Source organism: Magallana gigas, chromosome 9 (assembly GCF_963853765.1).
Source record: "Magallana gigas chromosome 9, xbMagGiga1.1, whole genome shotgun sequence".
Lineage (NCBI taxonomy): Eukaryota > Metazoa > Mollusca > Bivalvia > Ostreida > Ostreidae > Magallana > Magallana gigas.
In genome coordinates this window covers 44,715,008-44,726,399 of record NC_088861.1, presented here as the reverse complement: position 1 = coordinate 44,726,399, position 11,392 = coordinate 44,715,008, and the positions used below count along the sequence as shown (strand labels likewise).

At 33.2% G+C, this 11,392-nt stretch overlaps 1 protein-coding gene across 2 annotated transcripts; it reads left to right on the top strand.

Annotated features, from left to right (window-relative positions):
* The first annotated feature begins 50 nt into the window (after positions 1–50).
* On the top strand, positions 51–10,408 carry LOC105318472 (protein FAM76A). Of its 2 annotated transcripts, none has more exons than XM_011415631.4 (9): positions 51–220; positions 1,118–1,182; positions 1,539–1,599; positions 2,229–2,384; positions 3,679–4,073; positions 4,923–5,018; positions 5,443–5,623; positions 6,956–7,057; positions 7,428–10,408. In XM_011415631.4, exons 1-9 carry the CDS (start codon positions 140–142, stop codon positions 7,518–7,520), a joined length of 1,230 nt encoding a protein of 409 aa, XP_011413933.1. In that variant the 5' UTR covers positions 51–139; the 3' UTR covers positions 7,521–10,408. The 2 variants fall into 2 exon arrangements, with proteins under 2 accessions (XP_011413933.1, XP_011413932.1); XM_011415630.4 differs by having other exon boundaries at positions 1,118–1,191.
* The last annotated feature ends 984 nt before the right edge of the window (positions 10,409–11,392 follow it).

The following is an 11,392-nucleotide window of genomic DNA, read 5'->3' as shown; positions in this document are numbered from 1 at the left end:
AAAATATACAATTTTTAACTTATATTTTCTTTCAATACTTCCGGTTAATACCGACACTTCCGGTGTATAATTAATCTCAAGTTCACAGACAGAAGCTTTTGTAATTTTCTAGTTTGAGAGGAGATCGTGCATATGTATAATGGCTGCATTGTTTGCATGTACCAAATGTCATAAAAGACACCCTTTTGAAGAGTTATCATCCAGCGAACAGCTTTGTAAAGTATGCCATACTTAAAAGTTTTTGTTTTTCATCCTTCTGATCTTTGTGTTTACAAAGTGTTGGATGACTATATGTAGCATTTTGCTAGCTTGAACTCCAAATGATTTACAGTGGTATAAATATATATGGTTATTTCTATGACCACCTCCATTCATAAATGTTCTGCAGATCACTGAGAAAAAAAATCTTCCCTCATATTGTTTTGCTTACCTTACTTACCAAGGTAAATTGTAAACAAATTTTATGTAATTGTTATAACGAATAACAATTAGATATCTGTTTAAAGTTGATGCTATTTGCTCAATCCTAATCACGGTAACTGCTTTACTGCTCTTTTGCAAAATAACATAGCTTTTAGTGAAATATGACATAATGTTAATTGTTTCATTTACGTCTATTAATCATTTAATCATCTACTAACTTAAACTTTGGCAAAGAATATCAGTTTGCAGTTATCGTGAAAGGGTTTATTACCATTATACCCCTTCATAGTTACTGTGGCACTACTCAGTTGCAAAGCAAATTGACGTAGTTTTGTGAATTATAATGATCAACACATGTCATTTAATTTCATACAAACTAAATCTTTGCCAAATATCAGTTTACCCTACAAGAGAGCTGTATCACGGTTACTGTGAAGAGGCTAAATAATAATATCAATGAGAGATTCTATATTGTTTTTCATTTTTATCATGAGGATACAAATTAAAATCAGACTATATCAACTTTAAAGATCTTTCAATCACTATATATCATAGAAAATTATCTCGATTGTTTGAGACAAATTCCTATGTGTTACTGTATATTAAAAGATATAAATAACTTTAAATATCTTTTGTTGCGATGATAAACAAGTGGTAAGATAATTCATCTATAATATATTTTGATGTTTTTTAGGACTGCAGGAACCATTACCCCGTTGTTAAGTGTACCTACTGTCGGGGAGAGTTCCAACAGGAGGAGTATGTCAGGTTTCTTAGTTTTAATTTGTTGTTGATTGCTGTAGTTGGGAAAAAGTCATTGTACCCAATAACAATATATTCATCAATGAATTTTAACCTATTTATGAAGTTTTGTTTGTAACTTAATATTGTAACATTAAATTTGTTTTGCTCAATGAAAACAACTACTCAGAACTCTTTTTCTGTAGCATGTTAAGAATGAGCCAACTATTTTCTGCATTTCCTTTTCTTTAAAATATCTGAGTTGAAGATAATATTTCTTTTCCATTCTTTGACTTAAAGCTAGATTACGATAATATTACAGATTGTTAATACTGATATATATAGTCTAAATTGTGTGGGTTTTATTTCTACAGGAAAGGAAGCATCAACTCAATATGCAAGAAGTGTACACAAAACGTCAAACTCTATGGAAAGGTAACTAGAGCTTAGAAATTCTGAGATTGAAATGTACATCTATACCCTACATGTTGAGTATTTTTCATTAGTATGTTATATTGGTGATGATAGATAGTAAATTATGGATATGCGTTTCACACACCTAGATATATCATGGTAATTATCTTAGATGATTACACTTTTAAAGTGAAAACCGAAGTAGAAATCTACCTGTTAACCCTCCTGCAAAATGGCCTGGAAATCTGTCGTAGGATTTCTGATTTTACTCTTAATGTTAACATGTCTCAAACTGAGAAGGCATCTCTTTTTTTTTTTTACCATGATTGACCTTTGATATAAAATACAGGCTAGTGTAGTTTTCAATCAGTAGATAAAACTCACAATAGATTGAAGGTCTTTAGGTACATGTATAATTTACCAAGGAAGAAATAAAATCACTGACAGCTAATATTTCCTTTAAAATGTAAGAGTTTTCTTATAAACTTGTTTTATTTGCTCAGGAACTTGAGAGTACATATTGTTATCTAAAAGTAAATTTCATTGTCACTAAGGGTTTGTATAAAAATAATGTCAATGAAAAAAACATATGCATGAATAGAAAAAAGTATTTGACTAATCGTAATGGTGTGTTTTGATGTTTTCTTTAGCCCACAGTCTGTGAATACTGTAATATCCTGGCTGCTTTCATTGGGTTCAAATGTCAAAGGTGTACAAACGCTGAGAGGAAATGGGGCCCGCCCTCCACGTGTGAACAGTGCAAACAAAAGTGCGCCTTCGATAGGAATGACGGCAGCAGGAAAAAAGTGAGATGTCATCTAGCATGTTGTCTGTAATGTTATGTACTGTAGATTCCTTGTTTACGCGAGAACTTAATTGCGTGATTCGACGGTTTTCCATCAAATTGCGAGAACATAAAATCGCGAAAGCCGAAATTTTGTCATAGTTTCGTGTAGTTTACATATGTCCAGAAATTAAAATTAATGAGACGGGCTTCTCACGATTTTACGCAGATATTAATTCCTCGCCTTTAAATAGGAATTTACAGTACCTGTTTACTGGCTATGAGGACAACAGCAAGATAATTGTCTCCTGAGACAACAACTATTTCACGTGAGGAAGCCTAGGGGAATAGTTGCTGTTGAAGGGGACAATAAACTTGCTTTTGTCCAAATAGTCAGTAAATAAGTATTTTAATTTGTTATACTTTCATGTTAAATACTGAAATCTGATTGGTTAAGACGCAGTTAATAATATTTTCTATTACTCTCAGCGTTAGCAGCGCACTTAGCAACGGGTAACATTAAAAAATGGTAACATTAAAAAATGTTACATGCGCGAAAATTATGCGCGTACGGTTCGCTGTAGAATTCACGTTATTCCTATATAAAAGCAGTAAAATTTTCTTAAAAATTAAGACATTCAGTATAACAAAATAAATAGTGCCTGTTTGGGAGGATAACAGTTGAAATTAACACCCCTCGAAAACCATTGTCAACCTCCGCTTCGCATCGGTTGACAATGGTTTTCTCGGGGTGTCAATTTCAACTGTTACCCTCCCAAACAGGCACTATTTATATGATAATACTGAAGAAAAACATTTTCTCAAATGTAAAAATAAACTAGACTTATCGGACTTCAAATTTCATGTAGCGACTCAGATTAAATCATAGGTGTTCCGAGTTTAAAAAGTAGGGAAATTGATTGCCCCCAGTGAATAGTTTCGATGACTATTTACCATGGGCGGATAGAATGAAAACTATTTTATGGTGAGATAGAATAGCCTGTTTATTTGTTGTAATTGTAGATAGAAAATTTACACAAAGATATGATAGATTTAAATGTTATCATCTTGATTTGACCGGAAGGAGTTAGTGAATTAGTTATATGAGCTATCCAACCTGTCAACTATGTTAACTAAGTTATTCCAGTTTTCTTCGTAGATATAAACATTTTAGAAAAATAAATGTAATCTATTTTATGCCAGTATTTAAAAATGTTGATAGGGTATACTGATGAAAATTAAAAAGATAAATGAATTATTATGATTATCCCTCTTTCGCCTTTATTTTTTTGACATGACAATTTAACTTTTTTCAGGTTGATGGAAAGTTGTTGTGTTGGCTATGTACATTGGCATATAAACGGGTTCTTGCCAAAGCAAGGATACGTGAGGAAGAAGCAAGAAAAAGTCTTCCCTCAACCCAGCAAAAGTCCCTGGAAGAAAAAGTGGACAAAAATGATAAGTTTGACAGCATAATGAATATCAAATCTGAGGACTCCAAATATGACAATATAGGCAGTGTTAGCAGTCGTCATAGTAACGGTAGTCAAGGAGACCAAGAGAAGTTGGAATTTCCAGAGGAAGGTTCCGATCTACCAAACAGCAGCAGTGCTGGCGGTCACAGTCACAGTCACCGCCATAAACACCACAAACACCACCGAGATCACCACAGGCGCTCTCATGGACGCCACAAGCATCATCATAAACACAAGTAAGCCATATTGGTTTTCCTTGTCTATCAGTGAGAAATATTTTTGTATGGTCTTTCCTGTCCCATACGGACATCTGTTATTTTTTGTTTTCAGATCATATTTTGAGCCCTGCCAGGCCTAAAACCATAAACTTGTTAGATGATCAGTGCATCTTTGTTATAAAAAGTGCATCCTAATCCAAAAGTAGGACACATTGACCTTCTTTTGGAATTCGAAATCATTTATAATTTTAGAAGCATTTGCTTCTTGAAAATATTTTTATCACACCTTCTACTGTAAAAACTACCAAAGTCATCTGCTTGATCTACCATTCTTGCTGCAATTTATCAATGTATGAATGTTGACATTATTTAGGAACACTCAGTGTGTTAGAGTTGTGGTCAATGGCTGCCATATGGTAAGACATGATTATTCATGGGCTAACCAAATTGATGATCAAGGGAACTAACTTTTACAATACTCTGTAAGAGTTTGCCCGTGACTGACTAAGATGTTAGAACTTTTGTTTTGGTAATAAGAACACAGAATGATAATGTTAGTAAGGCCATCCATAAAACTGTTTGATTGGAATTGCTGCCTGGAGGTTTCTAGACCCAGGAGGGAGGGGGAGGGATTTATTTTTGAAACTTGGAAGTTTTTCTAGTTAAAAATTGGTAAGAAATAAAGTTCTTCATAAACATGATTATAAAAATTCTTTATTTTTCGCTTATAAAATTTTATCAGCGTGGGATATTTCAATGAGTTTGGAGGCAATCCCAAACAGACAATAATTTTGTTTTGGCCTAAAGGATTTCTGATGTACACACTACTGTCTAAAATGGACTGATTTCTGATGTCATTCATTGTAGGTCCAGTGAACCAAATACTCCATCAGATACCCCACCCAACAAGGTGTCCAGAATGGACTCCAAAAATAACGCCAACGGTTTAACACCTACCAAGAGGTAAGCACCAAAAGTAACACCAATATTGTTATCTCATTATAGACTCTGGGATCAGCTGCAGCTGGGATTTTCATGGAGCTGTTTGTTCTTATCAAATGCTAGTCAAACAAGGAACTTGATATAAACTGATTTATTTTTATTGTAAAAAATGTTTTTTAGAAGAAAATGATTTTGTGTCACCTGTCCTTTCATTACCTGCAGAGTAGCAGTATGTAGTTATGTTTTTTTTGGCTTGACAGCAGCATATCTCTATGTTTTTATGAATCCATACTTTTTATTCAATAGGTCATGTAGTATATTTCTATGTTAGTCTACTGTTCTGAACCTTGAAGCAATATGTTATTCTGTTTTTATGACTTTGTATCAGTATCTTACTAATATATTTCTATGACTCAGTATCAGTATAGTTGTATGTTTCTTACAGTTCTGGACTTGGTAGCAGTATGTCGTTGTCTCTGTTGAATGCCAGTGCCCTGGACAAGCCTGTTGAGGATCCCCACAGCTCGGAACATCTGATCGCGCTACAACAGCTACAGGAGCAGCTCGACTCCTCCAAAAAACAGCTCCAGCTCAAAGATCAACAGCTGCTGGAGAGAGACAAAAAGGTAAAGTGTAACCGTTACATGTTATGTGAGTGTAAACTTCTCTTTACAAAAATAATCAACAACAGATAGAAAGTAAAAAAATGCTTTAGAGAGACAAAAGGTGAAAGTGTTAAGGTTACAGCTTTTTTAATATCAACAACAGACAAAAAAATGGCTGCCACTAGAGAGGCTCAAAAAATGAAGTGTAAAAGTCTGTATGTAATGTTGTATGTCTGTATATGTAATGGTGCATGTCTGTATATGTAATGGTGTATGTCTGTATATGTAATGGTGTATGCCTGTATATGTAATGGTGCATGTCTGTATATGTAATGGTGCATGTCTGTATATGTAATGGTGTATGTCTGTATATGTAATGGTGCATGTCTGTATATGTAATGGTGTATGTCTGTATATGTAATGGTTCATGTCTGTATATGTAATGGTGTATGTCTGTATATGTAATGGTGCATGTCTGTGTATGTAATGGTGTATGTCTGTATGTAATGGTGTCTGTAAATGTAATGGTATATGTCTGTATGTAATGTTGTATGTCTGTATATGAAATGTTGTATGTCTGTATATGTAATGGTGTATATCTGTATATGTAATGGTGTCTGTATATGTAATGGTGTCTGTATGTATATGTAATGATGTTTATCTGTATATGTAATGGTGTATGTCTGTATATGTAATGTTGTATGTCTGTATATGTAATGGTGTATGTCTGTATATGTAATGGTGTATGTCTGTATATGTAATGGTTCATGTCTGTATATGTAATGGTGTATGTCTGTATATGTAATGGTGCATGTCTGTGTATGTAATGGTGTATGTCTGTATGTAATGGTGTCTGTAAATGTAATGGTATATGTCTGTATGTAATGTTGTATGTCTGTATATGTAATGTTGTATGTCTGTATATGTAATGGTGTATATCTGTATATGTAATGGTGTCTGTATATGTAATGGTGGATGTATGTATATGTAATGATGTTTATCTGTATATGTAATGGTGTATGTCTGTATATGTAATGTTGTATGTCTGTATATGTAATGGTGTATATCTGTACATGTAATGGTGTATATCTGTACATGTAATGGTGTATGTCTATATATGTAATAGTGTATATCTGTCTGTAATGTTGTATGTCTGTATATGTAATGTTGTATGTCTGTACATGTAATGGTGTATATCTGTACATGTAATGGTCTATGTCTATATATGTAATAGTGTATATCTGTATGTAATGTTGTGTGTCTGTATATGTAATGGTGTATGTCTGTACATGTAATGGTGTCTGTATGTGTTATGGTGTATGTCTGTATATAATGGTGCCTGTCTGTTTGTAGATCACCGAGTTGAAGGCTCAGCTCTACGAGATGGAGAAGGAGTATCGCATAAAGCAGCAGACTCAGCTGAAACAGCACACCGAGTCCCTGGACGCTCTCCAGGTCAGTACATGTGTACTCAAGCAGAGTCCAAGAGGAAAGGGGGATTGATTTAAACATGACCAAACATCTTACTTTTCAAAGCCAATAATTAATAAAGGGTGTATTCAAAGGTTGTATTGATTGTTTTCACCATTGTAAAAAATATTAAATGCTAAGATCTACTATTATTTCTTGATAATGATGAGATGGGGTAATTTTGTAAATGAGTTGCAGGATAAAAAGAAATGATACTTGCCATATTTGGGCTTAAGTTGTAAAATCCTCTTGATTTTTTAACTTGACCCAAATATTGCTTATATTTCAGGGCAGTGTTCAGTATAATATTTTGTTGACTATATCTAAGAGCAAGAAAAATGATTTTTTTTTTCAGACAAAGAATCGAGATCTGATGAAGCAGTTGGCCAGTGTCAAAACCAAAGGGAAAAGCAAAGGGTCCACAGCTAGCCCCAGCCTGGGAACTTAACACTAGGGATGGTATTAGGAGAGAGAGAGAGAGTCCTGGGCCAGGGATGTAGAGCAAAACCTGGAGGCGGAGGAACAATTGAGGAGCCTGAGGACACGAGCCTGAGGACACAATCAGGAGGTAGGGGTACCAGTCGACGCCATTGTTGTTGGACGTTCCTACAGCGTACTGGTTTTGTTGTGATTTCGGTTTTCTGACGCCAATTCTAAGTTGGTTGTGACACAGATTTTGTAACTCGAGCTTTTCGTAGATAAGTGGTTTTATTGCTCAGCTTAAGTAAACCCAAGTATCATCTACCGGCACGGAAGTACGGATAATATGTGTGTTCTTTGTGTATTTATCTCTGTTATGAATTATGTATTTGTATTATACTCAATTTTTTTTTTAACTTTTACCTTTTAAGAGGCAATATGTAATTTTGTGTATGTTTTAATTGATAATTTAAAAGCATTATTTGTTTGGCTGCAGAAAGTTTATATTTTATGAAAAAAGATAGGTGTCTTGGTTTGAAGGATAGCTTTAAAAAAATCAGTCAAAAACTTGGAAACAGATGATTTTTGTACTAACTTTAAGTGTTGTATTATTTTATTAATTGAAAAATGCCAAAAGGGTGGGGGGGCTGAGAAAAAGGTCACAAGTTAAAAAAAAAAGGGGGGGGGGTAAAAATGGTGTTTTGCCTAATAGGAGCAAATAGAAAACTTTCTTTTAACAACAGAAGTAAGAACTGTACTTGCAAATATGACCAAGCATGACCTTGAGTTTGGAATCTGCGACCTTGACCTACCTCTCATGACATTGTCCACTAGATTGAATGGGTAGACATGTTGTGACCAGTATCTTGGTATCTGTCAAATCTCTGTGTAACTGTTCCATGCAAAAAATGCTTGGAACATTGTTATCTAAGGGTTAGACTTCATAGAACTTCAAATCTTTACATAATTCATTTTTAACTGGTAAGCGAATGTTTAAAATCTTTAGTTAGATTCAAATATTTTTTAAAAATATCATACTGATATAAACTAATCTTGCTTTAATACTGAGAAGGTTTGCAAGTAGAATAAATTTCAATTAGCAAAATGAATGTTTAATTGAATATTAATATTTTACAATATTTGTTGAATACCAAATGCATTAAGAATTGAGCAGTTGTGGAACATGTTCAGTTGTATATTAACATGTATATTTATTCCTTGTGTGAAATAGTTTCAAGTGTATGAAAGCATGCATGTTTTGTACCGTGGGTAGGGTGAGGATGAATGTGAGAGTCATGACAGTCATTTAATTGTACCAGCTGGTATTAGAATGAACAAACAGTGCTAAATTGTCTGGAGAATTTACATGTTTGGGTGAAGTCAGGGGTTGTACATATAGTTCATTTTAGATCACTGTGAGCATTTATATTTTGGTGCAATTGTTCATGTACATATAAATCAAAATGTTTAATAAAGTGCATGGCTGAGAATTTTTGTTCTTAAGAGTCAGCTGCGTTCATTTTATGTTCTTTTTAGCAAGTGTTTGCCAATGCTTTTTAAAACTCTTTTAATGTCTTGCAAGTTCAGCTTGACAAATTTTTGTTGTTTATCTCACAAGTCAAGAAACAATACACAGGAGAGAGAGAGAGAGAGAGAGAGAGAGAGAGAGAGAGAGAGAGAGAGAGAGAGAGAGAGAGAGAGAGAGAGAGAGAGAGAGAGAAGGATTGCTATTGGAGTATGAACTGGTGTAAGAATAAAATATTTTATTAAACACACTGGTTTTATTACATGAACTACTGTCTCAATCAAACTTTTTTTTTTTATCATTTTGCCATCTACAGACTCTTCAGGATCAAAACACAAGACAATTGCTTATGTTGAAAAAAAATACAAATATGAAAACTTGGATACTTTTATAGGTGCCTATTTCTATTAATTTTAGACTTCCTATGCCTTTTGATAAAAATTTGAAGATTGTTTGCAGATATTCTTATGTCTATGTACAATTTGAGTTTCTGTCCGGCAACCTTGTGGATGCTTACAGTTTAGTTTAAAGAAGGCACTAAGATTTATCCCTTTTGTTGAAGAACTTAATAATGTTTAATTGTACAATTTGGGAATTAATGTAAAGATCACAGATTTTAATGATACCAGTAGATGTCTCAAAATCATACATACTAAAGGTCATTTGATTGCCCCAAAAGCCAAGGACAGAGATGTTCATGTTTCTTTTATATTTATTTTTTGGGGGGTTGGGGAGGGGAGGGGGGAGTTGTTCATGGGTAAAAGATTTGAAGGGATAGATTTATTACTAACAGTGTAATGCCAAGTTTTGAAATGTTATCACATCAGTGATGATTGTCCTTTTAATTAATTGGCAGTCAATAAACTGTGCATTAAATCATATTAATATAACATGTCTCTGATTTTTTTAAGTTTCAATTTTACATGTGAAACAAGACTTTACAACTTGCTTTTTAAATTTGTACAGAATTTTAATATTAATTATCTTGATAAATGTTTGAGTTATACACTTTTTTCTTAGTTATTGAAATAATCATACAAAGGTTTTTTATTTTTTATTGAAAATTAAATGATAAAATTTCTTGCATGTTAACTTATTGTGAAATTTATATCTTTGTGCAGTTAGTTGAGGCTGTTACATCTTTTACTGAGAAGGAGGACACTAAAATACCTTTTATCATACTGCATTATACAGCATATACTTAACAATTTCAACAGTCATATATATATATAAATCCCAGTAACTGTTATATCAGCTGACATATCCTCTGTGTATGATCAAGGTATTTCATTTGTATTTTATTTCTTTGTATATTTTTGACTTTGGCGGTCCTTGTTTTAACAGTTTCCTGTGATGTACCTATCAGTGACAAATAAAAAGTAGAAACTAAACTACTGTAGGAGTTCTCTTTGTGATTTTGTTTGTAAACTTGTTTTAGGAGAACAATCTTTATGGTTACGCTTCATTCAATGTTTCATGAGGATCATTTACAATACATATACCCCAGTGATGAAATATAGTCAACTACTTTTCCAGTGTCTTTGTGATAACACTACAAATCAATTTTGTATATTCCAATACATTCCACCAATAATTATTTTGATTTTTGATCGTGTAACTGCTGAAAATTAATATATAGGTAATAACGATGAATTCTTTGAATATTATGAGGGGATCAAATGCCGTCGGGGTGTGATCAAAACTATCATAAAGCTCCCCGGGGTTTACTGGATTTGACCACATCAGATTGATCACATCATAACACTATATTGATGATTTATTTCATGAGTCCAGCTTAAGGAAGAAGTTTTCTCGTTATCAAACATACTTATGATAGGAAGTACATGAAATTTTGACAAAGTCAAACAGGTCGTATAACAAAATGATTCTATTAGTTTAATCAAATTTGACCTTACTTTCTCATAAAAGTCACGTCAAGGTCACTACCTTTTACCTCAACTTAAAGAATGATAAAAACATGTACCTGTAGTTATCTGAGTTATTATACACCATACAACAATTGAATTTAGGTATAAAACACCATATTACCATTTAATGTAGGTATAATACACCGTATTACCATTTAATGTAGGTATAATACACCATTCAACCATTGAATGTAGGTAAAATACACCATACAACAATTATATCATACATGCAATACATACAATGGTTGTTTGGTGTTTTATACCTACATACAATGGTTGTATGGTGTATTATACCTACATACAATGGTTGTATGGTGTATTATACCTACATACAATGGTGGTATGGTGTATTATATCTACATACACTGATTTTATGGTATATTATATCTACATACAATGGTTGTATGGTGTATTATATCTATAAACAATGGTTGTATGGTGTATTAT

What these genes read in the sequence shown, in the direction of transcription:
- LOC105318472 (XM_011415630.4), top strand. Translation starts at nt 140, where the DNA reads ATGGCTGCATTGTTTGCATGTACCAAATGTCATAAAAGACACCCTTTT. An exon ending in GGTTTAACACCTACCAAGAG is followed by an intron (nt 5,019 to 5,442) that starts GTAAGCACCAAA and finishes TGTTTCTTACAG; the next exon opens with TTCTGGACTTGGTAGCAGTA. An exon ending in AGTCCCTGGACGCTCTCCAG is followed by an intron (nt 7,058 to 7,427) that starts GTCAGTACATGT and finishes TTTTTTTTTCAG; the next exon opens with ACAAAGAATCGAGATCTGAT.